Source organism: Erpetoichthys calabaricus, chromosome 12, assembly GCF_900747795.2.
Source record: "Erpetoichthys calabaricus chromosome 12, fErpCal1.3, whole genome shotgun sequence".
NCBI lineage: Eukaryota > Metazoa > Chordata > Cladistia > Polypteriformes > Polypteridae > Erpetoichthys > Erpetoichthys calabaricus.
Genome location: NC_041405.2, coordinates 123,882,604 through 123,898,723, shown reverse-complemented (window position 1 = coordinate 123,898,723; position 16,120 = coordinate 123,882,604). Strand labels below are relative to the sequence as shown.

The following is a 16,120-nucleotide window of genomic DNA, read 5'->3' as shown; positions in this document are numbered from 1 at the left end:
AATTTTTAGTTCTTTCCTGCATTTTCACGGTGCCACTATCTGTTTGGACTGTCAATTTGGTGACACCCTCTTCCTCAGCTCATTTCCTCAAGATGTTGATTCCCAGTAATGTTCTCCATCTGCTCCCTCTGAGCCTAATTTACCTCAATAATGTGTTGCTGTCTTCTCACTAAATCTGATTCTATTGTAAGATTGGGGGGAGCCATAGGTTATTCCTAGAAGCGTCCAGCTAAAGGCAGGAATGTATCCTGGATGAAACAATACTCCCTTACACAGCATAATCATGTAAGCACTCACGCATGGCCAATTTAATACTGCCAGTAAATCAAGTACTGTATGTCTTTGGGAATGTGGTATCATTTTGAAGTTTTCCATTAGCTAACTATGGGCATCTTTGGGAAGTGAGAGGAACTGGACTATCCAGAGAAAACCAAGACAACAAACAAGGAGAACATGAGAACTCCACATAAGTAATGCCAAGACTGAGAAGCGCCCTACGGTCGAGGAGTGGTGAGACACTAAACACTAAGACACAGCTGGTTACCACTGTGTATATTTACTAATTGTAAAGAATACATGACTTGCTCAAACCTATTTATTCCATTTCAGAGTTGTGGGGGATTAGAGCCTTTTCCATTCCATCAGGTGCAAGACAGAGTCCAGCCCTGGACGGGGTGTCAGTCCACTATGCACATGCACATGTTCATACTCAAACTGGGCCAATTTTATATTGAAATATAACCTAGCATCCATGTCTTGGGAATATTAGAGAGAATTCCCGCATACATATGAAAAGTATACAAATTCCACAAAAATGAACACTAAACATTGGATTACTGTGCTTCCTAGCTGGTTAAAACAGGGCATTTTCAGTATATATTACATTTAAGTAATACAGTAAAGACAAATGGTATGTTTTTGGTTAGATCAGCATCCTCTTTTCTAGCTTTTTGTATGCCCAAGTAAGGCTTGTTCTACTTTTTCAATGTTTCTGAACTCAGAACAGTATACAGAATTCTGTGATCACAATGTAACATTAAATAAGCCTGTGAATAACTAATGCCAAGTTCTTACATTATGCTTTTCTCAAAAGCCTCAGGGTTCTTACATAGATTTATAAATATAAGCCAGTAGCAAAAAATGCCTAACCTATCCATCCATCTAGCGATCAATTTTCTACAAATAAGCACATTGATTTCTTTTTATATGCAGTATGAAATAAGGAAACATATCAGTCTTTGTATTTTGTGAATACGCTGTTTCAACGGTGGACTTTATAGAAAACAAATTTAGTAAACTGAAGCAGAAATATAGGTTATAGAAGGGCTATAATGCTAACTGAAGATATGACTATTTGGCAGTGGAGGAGAAGAAAATGAAACACTCATACGCTCCTAAAGGGTCCACAATCATCTGGAATTTCTGTCAAATTCTATGCATCCTCTGTCCTTGATATACAAGGCTGCCTATCCTCTGTATTGATGTAAACATGTCTTCCTAATTTTGATGTAGACTTGTGTGAGTATTAAATGAGTTTAACGCTTTAGAGTTCGAAAACTTTATTATAGGCCATCAAATGTTCTTCTTGTAATCCAGCCCTTTTTACTCATGTAAGTGAAGAGTCACTATAAGCTCGTCACTTTTCTATATATAATGAGAGGCAATCAGTAAACAAGATAAAAGATATATTTTGTTTAGTTTTACTTTTACCTTTTCATTTACCCTTATATATATACTGACTGTGGGCCAGTGACCTTTCATTAACTTCTGACATATCTAACTGGAGCATTATGGAAGCTCTTGATAGATTATCCTTGTGGGATGGTATGGCAGAGCTCATAGAAATACTACAGCATGTTTATCCTAAGACCTGAAAAGAAGGCAGACTAAAACTCACCTTTGACCAGGCATCAAGAATACAGTGCTTGCTGGGAATCTACAAACCCCAATTCCAGAAAAGTTGGGATACTGTGTAAAATGTAAATAAAAACAGAATGCAATGATGTGACATATCTCTTAAACCCATATTTTAATCAGAATAGAACATATCAAATTTTGAAAGTGAGACATTTACTATTTCATGAAAAATTTTAACTCATTGTGAATTTGATGGCAGCAATATCTCTCGAAAAAGATGGGACTGGGCAACAAAAGGCTGGAAAAGTAAGTGGTACTAAAAGATTAATTGGCAACATGATTGGGTATAAAAAGAGCATCTTAGACAGGCAGTGTCTCTCAAAAGTAAAGATAGGCAGATGTTAACCAATCTGTAAAAAAACTGTGTCTACAAATTGTGGGTCAATTTCAGAATAATGTTACTCAACACAAAATTGCGAAGACTGAATATCTCATCTTCTACAGTACATAATATCATCAAAAGATTCTGAGAATCTGAAGAAATCTCTGTGTGCAAGGGGCAAGGCCGAAAATGAATACTGGATGGCCGTGATCTTCAGGCCCACAGGCAGCACTGCATTAAAAACAGGCCTGATTCTGTCATGGAAATCACTGCAGAGTCTCAGGAACACTTCTAGTTCGCTGTGCCATCCAAAAATGCAAGTTTAAAGCTCTATCATGCAAAGAAGAAGCCATATGTGAACATGATCCAGAAACGGTACCATCTTCTCTAGGCCAAAGCTCATTTGAAATGGACTGAGGCAAATTGGAAAACTGTTTTGTGGTCAGACAAACTGAAATTTAATATTTTTTTTGGAAAACATGGATGCTAGATTCTCCAGACTAAAGATCAGAGGGGCCACCCAGCTTGTTATCAGCACTCAGTTCAAAAGCTTTCATCTCTGATATTATGGGGGTACATTAATGCCTATGAAATTGGCAGGTTGCACATCTGGGAAGGCACCTTCAGTGCTGAAAAGTATGTACAAGTTTTACACCGACATATATTCCGATCCAGACAATGTCTTTTTCAGGGAAGGCCTTGCATATTCCAACAAGACAATGCTAAACTGCATACTCCATCTATTACAACAGCATGGCTTCATAGTAGAAGAACTGAACTGGCCTGCCTGCAATCTAGACCTTTCACCAATTGAAAACATTTGGTGCATCATGAAACGAAAAATACGACAAAGAAGACCCAGGAATGTTGAGAAGTTAGAGTCCTGTATCAGATAAGAATGTGACAACATTCCTCTCACAAAAGTCTAACAACTGTTCTTCTCAGTTCCCAGATGTTTACAGACTGTTGTTAAAAGAAGAGGGGATGCTGCCCAGTGGTAAACATGGCCCTCTCCCAAGTTTTTTGAGATGTGTTCCTGCCATCAAATTCAAGATGACCTTATTCTTTTCTTAAAATGTTACATTTTCTCAATTTAATCATTTTCTATGTTCTGTTGTGAATAAAATATGGGTTCATGAGATTTGCAAACCATTGCATTCTGTTTTTACTTACATTTTACACAGCATCCCAACTTTTTTGGAATTGCCATTGTTTTCTGGAACACCAGATGAACATTACAGAAACTTTTGATGAGAATAGGTCATTCAGCACAAAAAAAGCTTGCCAGTCCTATCCACCTAATTCCTCCAAAACAACATGAAATTAAGTTTTGAATATCCCTACTCTCCTACTGTCTACAAAGCTACTTGGTAATTATACCACATGTCTGTAGTTCTATGTATAAAGAAAATAATTCTTATGTTTATTAAAATTTACCCTTAAAAAACCTCCAACTGTGTCCTTATTCTTGTTGAACTCCTTATAAAATAACATACTAGATCTACTGTACTAATTCCATTCCTAATTTTAAACAATTTAACCATGCCACCCCTTAATGTCAATTTGCCTAAAATGAACAGATTCCACTCCTTTAATCTTTCCTCTTAATTTATACGCTACAGTCCCAGAATCGGCCTAGATTCTTCTCTGGACTTTTTCTAACAATACTATGTCTTTTTTATAGCCAGACGCCAAACTAAACACAGTACCCCAGATAACGCTTCACTAGTGCATTATTATTGAACTGCTCATAGCACAGGCAGGGAGAGAAAGGAAAAAAGGAACATGAACAGAATGACAACGTAAAAAACCAAGTGAGGAGTTCTAACCAGGAAATCAATCAGTGAGAAGCATCTGAGCCCAACACACAAATGGAAATGCAAAATCCAAAGACATGTAAGAATGAGAACCAGGGAGACTCATACAGATTGAAAATGTTGTTGTAATCGTCTTCTAAAAGTCAGATGATCACACTTCCCATGGGAAATAGAGTTTAAATAATATTGCAAATATTGATGTAATGATGGTACACCCTTCCACCCAGTACATGCCCCCCCGTACTGGAGTCCTAGCAACCCAATTACAAAACGACAGGTCCATCAGAAACCAAGATGGCATCATGGTAAAAATAATTTTAAAAAAATATACCATTACAATACTTAATGTAACCACATAATTAAGGTAAAATAACATAGTAACATGCTAGATTAAGGGAAAAAAGAACCCAGTCATTGGAAAAACTGTTAAGCTGAGAAATAAATTTATGAATGTAAGTTCTCTCATGACAATTATAAACCTCTTTTGACTTGTATTTTACACATCGTGCTATATAATCCAACATTAAATTAGGCTTCTTAATGGCTTCTGAACACTACATGGAGGATGATAGCGATGAGTCCACTACGACTTCTAGGTCCTTTTCATAAGCAGTGCTTTCAAGTTTCAGACTTTCCATTGTGTATTCGAATCTAACATTTTTACTTCCTACATGTTATATCTTATATATACTTACATTAAATTTAATTAGTCACAAATCTGTCCAAGCCTGTATGCTGTTTATGTAATGATTCAACGGATTGTAGATTATCTTCCATTCCACCTAACTTGGTAATATTTGCAAACTTAACCAGCATGTTGTTTATATTCCTATCCAGATAATGTTAAATATAATAAAAATAACAGGGGCCCTAGCACTGATCCCTGAGGGTCACTAGTCTTAAATATCACCTAGTTCTGATAAGGTTCCTTACACCATTACCTTTGGCTTCCTGTGTTTTAGCAAATTATGCACCCATCTATGAGACAAGCTCTATATAAATAAAATGTATTATTATTATTATTATTATTATCTACATACTACACCTGATTTTACTTTGATACCCAACCTCTCATGTGGGACCTTATCAAATGTTTTCTGAAAATCAAGGGAAATGCACCAGTCTGATCATATCCTGTTGTTGCTTCTTCATAATTTTATTAATGGAATTCCATCCCATACTGTAAAAATTTCCTCCACAACAGCTTTTAGAAATGTTTTATCCTTACTGTTAAAGCTCCCCTGAATGGTCAATTTATGTGTGCATGTGTGTATGTGAATGGAGAAAAAAACAGATCCACTCATTTTCTAAAACTACCTTTTCCAGCACATCAGCTGTAAGCAAAGTTAATAAGGGAACCAAATCATTTAACAATCCATTAATTTACTTTAGCAGTGGTTTATTAGAACTCCTCTAAAAGTGGCAGACAAATTACTTTTGAAATAACTGGGTCTTCATTAAATTCACAAGAACCTTGACAGGAGACACATTGAGCAACATAAAGCTACAGTACCTCTTAAACACCTTGTAAAATGTTAATGCCTGGAAAGGAGCATCTTAATTAATGGTAAACATGGACTCAAGTGTATATGCCTTACAGAATAAAGTGTCAAAACCACTAAACTTCATAGTACATTATAACTCATGTATTGACTGCACTTAATGAGGAGCGTTCACTGTTGCAGAAATGTTTCATTGCAGGCTACTAATACACAGTTCAGGGGATGGGGTTCAATTAATACTTTCTGTTTTTGTGGGATTTGCTTGTTCTGCTTATGTATGAATGGGTTTTCTAAAGGAACTAAAGTAGGTCTCAAAGACATGCTTGATAGGTTAGTTAGAGACTCTAAAGTAATAATAATATTAATACATTTTGTTTAACAGCACCTTTCAAAGTACCCAAGGATACTGTACAATGATAAAGAAAGATAAAGAAAACACCAAAACAATGACAAGAGAGTAAAGACAAAAGTAAGAAATATGCACATAGATGTTTAAAAACTTACAAACATACATGTACAAATAGAGTGACATGGTGGAAAAGTGGTAGCACTGCTGCCTCACAGTAAGGAGACCAGGGTTCACGTCACGGGTTCTGCCTGCATGCAATTTATAGGTTCTGCCCATGTCTACCTTAGTTTCCTTTGGTTGCTCCAGTTTCCTTTAAAGAAAGGCACTATATAAATAAAATATCATTATTATTAAAGACACTAAATTGGCCATAGTGTGTGATATATGGGTGTGTTTGTGTGTCTGCATTTGCCCTGTAATGGACTGGTGCTCTTTCCAGGGTTTATTCCTGCCTTGCACCCTGTGCTAGCTAGGATAGGCTGTATCCCACAACAAAGACAAAACCCTGGTCTGGATTTAACAAGATATAAAAAGATGTAACATATACAAATACCTTAAAAAGTTTTTAGTTCTATATCAAAAGAAGTCAAAGTTTTAGTTTCAGATGCCTGCTAAAAAGCAAAGTATTCCAGAGTTTTAAACCAGCAACACTAAATGCTTGGTCATCCATAGTGAGACACTTAGAGCAAGGGACATAGAGTAGGTGCAGAGAATGTGATGGCTTATACTGTATAACTGGAAGAGACTGCTGAGATATGTAGGGGCTAGACATTGTGGATGGATGAATGAATACTGTACATGATAAGTCCCTAAAATTGTTGAGGTACCAGATGAGTCACCCCTTTTAATTTCAAACTGTTGTAAATCTAAATAGGTGCACAAGGGCACAAATCAGAAATAAGAATAACGTAGCTTTCTTAGCTTCTTAAGGTTGGTTGCTCTTGAGAACAGGACTTTCATGGGGAGCTCCATTCTTTAACAAATCCAGGTCGGATTTTTATAGCCCTTCGGTCAATTTCCTTCAGGGGCATCAGCAGAGGATAGAAAACATGAGACTATTAGCAATAGTGCCCCTGCTTGCCCTGGCAGGGTATTACAAGCCTATGACAACCTTGGAAGGTATTCCTTCAACACACATACGTGACACCATGAAATAAGTTAAAAATAAGATGAAGAATTATATAATGAATTTGAAACAGGGAGCCAATGAAGATGCTTAAGTACAGGAGTAACATGTTCCCAGGGTCTAGCATCAGAGAAGGACTTTCATGGGGAGCTCCATTCTTTAACAAATCCAGGTCAGATTTTTATAGCCCTTCGGTCAGTTTCCTTCAGGGGCATCAGCAGAGGATAGAAAACATGAGACTATTAGCAATAGTGCCCCTGCTTGCCCTGGCAGGGTATTGTAAGCCTATGATGAGCTTGGAAGGTATTCCTTCAACACACATACGTGACACCATGAAATAAGTTAAAAATAAGATGAAGAATTATATAATGAATTTGAAACAGGGAGCCAATGAAGATGCTTAAGTACAGGAGTAACATGTTCCCAGGGTCTAGCATCAGAGAGAATTCTGGCAGCTGAATTTTGCGCGTACAGCGGTTTTCTAAGTCCTTCGGAAGAAGCACCTTATAGAACAGAATTACGACACAAGAGAAACTGCCAGGGCTTTGAATTTTTTTTTTTAATATTTGTGCCCTGTGGGATTCAAATAAGAGTGTGGAATCTGCAATAACCCCAAGATTCATCACTTCTTAAATGAGGGATGTAATAAAACCTGGAACAGACAGGTGAAAAGTTTTAGTTTTTCTCAGGATGATGGGAGTGGCAATAAGAAGTATCTCATTTTTATCATCATTTAGCTTTAAAAAAAGTTAGCAGGTCTTTATTTCATTTAGACAGCAAGGTAGCTCAGTGTGTGTGAATGTAGATGTTTGTGCCCTGTGATGAGCTGATTAGAGCATTAGACAAATTGTATCCTATTCACCTACTTGTAACTTGTCCAAAATGACATCAAATTCAGATCTGAAGGTCCTATAGTCCTACTTTCAATCACAATACTTGGGAATTTCTTCCATGTGTTTATACTTCTTTCGATGGTAAAAAATTTTCAAACATTTATGCAAAATCTTCCCTAACAAGTTTCCAACTGTATTGCCTCATTCTTGTTGCAGACTTTTTTTCAAATAACAACTGGGATCCACTGTACTAATTCCTTTCATAATTTTAAACACTTCAATCATGTCCTCTTAATCCTTGTTTGCTTATACTGAAAAGAATCATCTGCTTCAGTCTCTTCTCGTAGCTCATATCTCTTAGTGTATTTGGTCTTCACTGGACTTTCTCTAGAGCTGATCTGTCTTTTTTTATAATATGGAGACCAAAACTGAGCACAGTACCCTAGGTGAGGCCTCACTGGTACATTATATAGCTTAAGCATAACCTCCCTTGACTTGTACATTACATATTGTGTTTTATAATACCCTCTTAGCTTTCTTGATCGTTTCTATAGGCAGTCGTGAGGTAGATAGTGATCGAGTCCACTATGACTTCTATGTCCTTCTCATAAAGTGTACTTTCAAGCTTTAGTCCTCCTGTTGTGTATTCAATGTAACATTTTCACTTCCTACATGTTTGCATACACTAAATTTCTCCTGCTACAAATCTATTCAAGTTGTTATGCTGATCACGTATCTCAGTAAAAGTTTAGCCGATTCTACGTTATATATTCCCCTTTACTTAGTTTGGCATCATCTGCAAAAGTAACCAGCTTATTGAATATACTCTTGTCCAGGTTGTTTATGTATATTTCTTTATTTTGTTTTATCCAATTTCTTATATTAGGAATTTGTTAGTTTTTGCATATGCCTTGGGGTCAAAGCAGAGGGTCAGCCATTGTACAGCACCTCTGGAGCAATTGCAGGTTAAGGGCCCAGCAGAGTAGGATCCCATTTGGCAGTAACAGGGATTCTTCTGGATCCCAGGGCAGATCTTTAACCTTAGAGCTACCACTGCGCCTACATTTATCTTGCCTTGCATCTGATTCTGACTGGAAAGGCTCTAACCCTCCACCGTTTTTAATGCGATACATGGGTTTAAAAAACTGATTGATGGATGGATGGACAGAACACCCAAGCCTACCTTGAAGCCAAGTATTTATTCAGTGAGTAAGGCTTCGGGAGTAACAAAAAGGCACAGTTGTTCTTCAGACATGCAGTATTATTGGGAAATAACTGTTACAAAACACAGGAAAGAAGAAAAAAGAATTGAGGTCTTCTGTGTACCGCTGACCAAACGAAGTAGTAAGTTAGCGTATTGTGACAAAGCTGTATTATTAAATTGAATCAATATAATCTTTGTTAAAATGATTTTTTTTATTTAGGAAATGTTAATTAAAGCATGAATAGTTAAGAGTTTAAATTTGCTTTTAGTATCTTTTTTATTGAAATGTTTGAAAACAACTGTGTTAATTAGTATTTTATATCTTAAACCATGACCACTGTTATAAATTCATTTGTCATTGCTTCTTGTCCTCTGCCATTGCAAAGCCTCATCAACTGGGCCAGTCATCATGCTTTTAATGTTGGTTGTACAGATAAATCACACCTTTCAGAAAAATAAAAATGTATATACAGTATGTACTTTTGAGTAGATCATTTTCCAGGGCAGAGACACTGTAACAACTCCTTTAATTTGGTTACAAAGAGAATTTGCTCCAAGAGCTGTTTATTTCTCCTTTAATTGTTACTTACAGTAATTATAAACATTAAAAATATTTTTTTGCTTATTGTTTTTGTACTTTAATGATAAAACAAAAAAAAAATGTCCATATTTATTTGTGTCTCATTTTGTTATTTGTTTTCAAGGTGATTAATTTTTTTTTTATTCATTCTCTTCCAATACTCAAAGGAAACCATTTCAGCGCAGTATCAAACCAACACCATCCGATCATTTTCACAGCGAAGAAATCTGTATCTTGAAGAACAAAGAAAAGTTGGGGTAGATATGTTAAGAAATCGTTTCTGTAGTTATATCAAGTAGCAGTGAAGATATATGAACTAGGTGGACTTAAAGATTTGCTTTCCTGTTGCATATTGTTGTAACTAGATTTGTGGATTTGTTTGAGTCTGTGCTTAAGCAGTAGTTATTAAATTACAGTGCTATGATATTGCATTCATTTTATTCTGTAAATCAGAGTAAAGAAGTTCCCAAATTACTTGTAAATAATATTTTTTTTCTGTAAGGGTTAATTCAAGGTGGCGACAGTAAATCCTTTTAATTGATTTAGAGACATAAATTAAAGACAGCATTTTTCCATGTCCCATCATTGCATTGACATTTTTTAAGTGTTCTCAACAGAATCCTCATGTCCATCATTATTAGGCATGGCAAGCCACATTCATTGTCCTGGCTATGATATCATTTGCAGTTTTAAATGACGTTCCATTCATATATTTGCTTTTTAGGTTGACCCCTACGGGAATATTCTTCTCACTACCTTGGAAATGAACAATGAAGTGATGCCTTCTGAAGTTGCGAGCAGTGTCAGTGATTCAAGGAATTCGGTCATGTCTTTTGATAGCTCAGGAGTCCAGTTCAGGAAGCAGATGGCCTCACGGGATGGATTTGGGCATGCCACTCTTGACCGTACTGCTGCCCGAAATCGTGCCAATTGCCGCCTACGAAGGCGATCTTCAAAGCTGAAGCTAAAAATCCCTAATCTCACTGACGTCAGCATCATTGACAAGTGGTCCCGGATCATATTTCCTATAACCTTTGGATTTTTCAATTTAATCTATTGGTTATACTATGTGAATTGATGGGCATCCCCCAGGAAACTTGGGCCATATTTTGAGAGCACATAAATCTGGCTTTGATACTACTGAAGATATTTAAAATGTTAAAGACCTCACTGATGTAAAAAGTATTAAAAAGAAAATGACTTGAATGTTTAAAAGAATTCTGAACAAAAAAAAACAAAAAAAAAAAAAACAAACATTTCAAGCCTTTGTATTTCTTTTCCTTCTGAAAAAAAAAAATCCTAAACTGGTTTGGGACTCAAGACTGCATGATATTTTTGCTAAAAGAAATACGGAGTTCTTGAGAAATGACATTTCAAGCTGACTCAGAATTTTTTTTCATAATTACCTATTCTAATCAGCGTGTCTGCAAGATCACATTAAATCAATGGAATTGTTTTTGTTTTTGTTTTTGTTGTTGTTCTTTTTTTTTTTTTGGAATCGGCTATTCAACATCATAAGCAGTATCTTCTTAATTTTGTTATGGGAAAACAATGAAATAATGTTCAGTTTTTACTTTGACTAATGACTTTTTGGTTTGCATTATGTGTACTTTTGCAGTTATCAGCTCATTTTCTCATTGAACATAGGCTCTGGCAGTGGTTCACGTTTGGTAGCCATCTTGAGCATTGATAACATATATAGCATCAGAAGTCAGAGTAAAATGTTGATTTTCATATCATCATGTTTTGGACAAACTTTTGGGGTATTTTAATTTTGTCTTCAAACATGTTCTGGGAGACTGCCACTTTCACAAGCTCTAGAGTTTTGTGCATTGTTTAGGTAAAGAGGCACACTTGCGCATAATTAATTTATATAGGAAAAATACTACTTTAACATCTACTGTATATTCTTTCAATCAGTAAGTCATATATTAATTGAATGCATTTGCATTAGGCTATTATTTGTCAGCTAGTTCCTGTATTATTTCTATGAACTTGGTTAGAAGCAATTCACCTATTTTGTAGCGCCTCACAAGGGTCACAATTCATATTTTGTCAGTTCTTGTTTCATTGGTACTTATAAATAAAAAAATGTCAGTAAATAGAAGATGCAGTATTCCTTCAGCCATATTCAGGTGTAATATATTTATAATCACCAGCACAGATTTAATTCCCTTTTTTTCAATCAAACCCTCTGACAATGGTTTGTGGTTTACATCCGGTCTAATAGTAACTTTCACTTCTCACACTAGGCATGGCTTCAGTGCGGGATTAGATATTTGCATTGGAAAGGCAAGCAAGATTTGCTGAGTAGATTAATATGCTTCTAATAGGAAGACATATATACAAATGACAAATTAGTATATAATTATTCTTCTTTTACAGGGAGAAATCCGACTTAATATTAAGAACTTTATTCATGCATGTTCAAAAACATACAGTATATATATAATGGGCAAAAATATTATACTCCACACAACAAGTGTTTCCATTTGAACTTTGCAATAAAAACGAACAATTCATTAACCTGTTGGGTTACTTTTTAAATCAATTTTCAATGCGGATGTTCAAAAATTAAGATCACCGTTGTAATTCTGATATAATTATAAGGATAGATAGATAGATAGATAGATAGATAGATAGATAGATAGATAGATAGATAGATAGATAGATAGATAGATAGATAGATAGATAGATAGATAGATAGATAGATAGATTTTTGCAAAAATGTCCAAAATTCCTAAGCTTTAGGAAGTAAAAAAACATTTCAGGTATTATAATCATTTCACACACACATTTATTCTTGCATTATTTTTAAATTAATTGTTATGTAATTGGTACAGCATGGGAAGTGCAATGTACTTTCCAATAAATACAAGAGGATTTTTTTTTAACTTTTTAAAAGTATTTATTTTTTATTTATGAAGCAGCATTATAAATATATATATATATGTGTGTGTGTATATATATATATATATATATATATATATATATATATATATATATATATATATATATCATCCTGCCAAAAATGAATATTAAGATGTAAATCCTGCAGGGTTTATATGGCTGGTATGTTGCTATCAGCCATATTAGTTCTTAGACAAAAGTGGAAAAAAATTTATTTTTTTATTTTTTAAAAAAAGTAATATTTTTTGAGAAAGTTGCTACACAACAGTAAAACTGCATAAACTTACTGTGCAAGACGAAACAATGCATCCATCCACCTCCTTATCAGAGCTGCTCAGTCCGGTAAGGTAAATGATTCTTAAATATATTGCAAATCTGGTTGCTATTAATAATAAAATGAGAATTACCAGTTAAGGCTCCAGTGCAAATGGATCGGTTGTCACCAGAAGTTCTAAATCATCAGGAACCTACAGATCACATCTGTCTGATTTTTAAACATTTTGAAAATGGCATTCAATTACACTTGTGCGTTCAATAATTTGTACAAATAATGGCAAGTGAACCTGTTGCTGTAAATGCACATGATTGTAATTATCGTACAGTATATTGCTGATAATAAGCCTCATAAATTCTCCAGTAGACTCAATAGGTTAATCCAGGCCTGCTCCCAAGGGACTAGTGAATGTGTACTTAGTGCTGAGGTAACAAGGTGAGTCAGAAGTGGCAGGGAGTTAACTAAGTCACCCAGACTGAATAGAAGAATCTCAGTATATGAAAGAGAAGAAGAAGAATATGCACAGGTTATCAAAGTGAGTTTACTCAATTTTTACCTTTTCATATAATAATTACAGCTGCAATGAGCATATTTACCTATAAAGCTTTTTGTTCCCCAAATGAGCACCAGAGTATCAGTGAACTTTGGTTTGCCTCTTTTGCTTGACATGCAATCCAATGCATGCTAAATGTTACTGAAATATTGCCAAACCTGCATAACCACCACAATGAAATAAAGAGCACAACAATTCATTATTTATCGTCAACTGCTTTTCGTATGTATGGTTTAAAAAAAGTAGTATTCTTTGGTCATTTACAGTACATTGCATTTGGCACATAATCAATATGTGGCAATATATATGTCAATATTTGGCAATATATCAAAAAATTGTAAACAACATAACAAAAACAGCACTCATCAGGTTAATGTTATGAGTCTATGTATTACAAGAAAACACTTGAGCACTAAGAACTTACTTTACTGACAATTAATTTAATAGCGATTCTTTTTGTCCTGATGCTAAATTTGTAGTTATTTGTATTTATCACTGACATTACTGTAGTACTAGGGTGTTGTACCATGTTAGCCATTATAGATGTGATGAGAAATTAACCAAAATTATACTTTTTATTGACTAACTAGAAATATTACAATATGCAAACTTTCAAGGCAACTCAGGCCCCTTCTTCTTGCCTGGTAAATAAAACTTCAAGACATCCAGGAATTAATGGAGAGTACAATATGCAGAAATAAAGTCGGTGATTATATTGCAGAGTTGTAGGGTTTTTCCACATCCTATATGCCCAGACATTAATTACTATAGCATACTGCATTGACTTAAACTTAGCAGGGAATATTTTATTTGTTAAGTTTTTTAGCATACCACACTTCACCAAATAAGGTTATTGAACAGTTAATTAAATAAAAACTAAGTTCTACATGAAAATGTGCATCTAGGGTAGTATTATACTTCACTGACCCCACATAACAGAAGAAAGTAATTTCAAATCACACCGTTGTCTAAAGTTACTTTTGCATGTGGGTAAATATTCAGCATGCTGCTGAAATGCAAAACCTTTATAAAATACATATCCTAAGTAAGATTCGTTTACAGAGGTAACAGGAAATGTAATATTTTGCTGTTTACAAAACAAAGCTTTTCACTCCGTTGTTCTGCATGTACAGTACACTTTTTTTGTTCTATGCGTTAGAATAAAAGCTGGTAGATTTTTGTAACGACATTATCATTAACAAATTTACTACTATACAGGAGTCAATAAAATATATTAAATGCTTCCACAAATTGTAAAATGATATCATAGTTTAAACAATAGGTGGGCATAATAATGGACCCTCACTTTATTATTAAGGTTCTACTTCAACCATTCCACTGCAGCAGCTATAATTTGAAAGAGTATAAAAAACTGAAGAGTTGCTGCTAACGAAAATAAAATTTGTAGTAAAACCTAACTACTGTAGCTACCTATAGTTGAAAGGAAATAAGTAATGTTTCCGCTGATTTGAAGTAAATTGCAGTAAAATACGTTTTTTCTGTCTTTAACCACACAAGTTCATCTTTACTTTACTTTCCTCCCATAGCTACACTAGCTGCATGGAATTCAATTTGGTGAAGTGCCTATACTGTAAATAAAACATTTCCACTAATATACAGTTTATATAGGGACATCATTAATTATTATTCCTAAACAGTTGCCAAAAACCAAGTTAACAACTCACTTGCACATATTCAACAAAACAGTGCAGAAGATTCTAAAGTAAAGTAGTGTTAGGAAATCTGCTACCCGTACAGTTGATAGGATTAAGACAGACAGAAAGATATTTTGCAGAAAATGGGAAAGGCTTAAACAGTCAAGTATGATATAACATTACATTTCAGTCTGGGAAAGTAAGAGGGAGACAGCATCCTAGGGTTTCAGAAGGAGTGCACGCCAGTCCCTCATGCAGAGGTATTGCCATGCCACACAGTGACAGAGAAGGTCAGAACTCTGTAGACAATGCTCATTGCTTAACTCAACACTCTAAACTTCTTTAACTGATGCAAAACAACCCCCAGAATGTTTCTTGACCATAATGGATGTGTTATAGGCTCATGTTCTAGGCAGGAAGTACGGTGCAGTGGTTAAGGCTTTGGACTTCAAACCCTGAGGTTCTGGGTTCAAATCCCACTGTATGACCCTAAGTAAGTCACTTGACATGTCTGTACTCCCATTGGAGAATGAAAAGCAATTTTAACAATTTGTCTCAAATGTTGTAAAGTTGCTTTGAATAAATAAATAAATGTTCTACACAGAATATGGCCATGTCCCACCAACTTAAATTTCTCATCTATATATAACAGAGATTCAGTCATATAGTGGAAAATTCCAAACATTTCTATTACAGAATAATCACATAATCATATTCAATGAACTGCGGTGGGTTGGCACCCTGCCCAGGATTGTTTCCTGCCTTGTGCCCTGTGTTGGCTGGGATTGGCTCCAGCAGACCCCCGTGACCCTGTGTTCGGATTCAGCGGGTTAGAAAATGGATGGATGGATGGATATTCAATGAATGTGCAACCCAAAAATTGTCATTTTTGTCTGTTGCTTACATTGTTTTCTTTGCAGCTATAGCCAAGAAAAAGTGTTCATCTCACATTTTTATGGAAAATAAAAGTAAAAAAATTACTGATGCATATTAAAACACACATGGAAAAAATAAATTGCTTGTGTCACATATTCCACCTGTAGGTTCCCAGTTATGTGCTCACAAAATTACAAACATA

At 35.1% G+C, this 16,120-nt stretch overlaps 1 protein-coding gene across 2 annotated transcripts in view; it reads left to right on the top strand.

Moving 5' to 3' along the window:
* Positions 1 to 12,303, top strand: part of gabrb4 (gamma-aminobutyric acid type A receptor subunit beta4) — a 378,684-nt gene extending 366,381 nt beyond the window's left edge. The window contains exons 9-10 of one of the 2 annotated variants that reach the window (XM_028816095.2): positions 9,818 to 9,907; positions 10,375 to 12,303. In XM_028816095.2, coding sequence (XP_028671928.1) covers positions 9,818 to 9,907; positions 10,375 to 10,728 — 444 coding nt within the window. In that variant the 3' untranslated portion in view covers positions 10,729 to 12,303. The remainder of the gene's footprint in view (positions 1 to 9,817; positions 9,908 to 10,374) is intronic. The other variant, XM_028816096.2, reaches the window with a different exon arrangement.
* Positions 12,304 to 16,120: the final 3,817 nt, after the last annotated feature.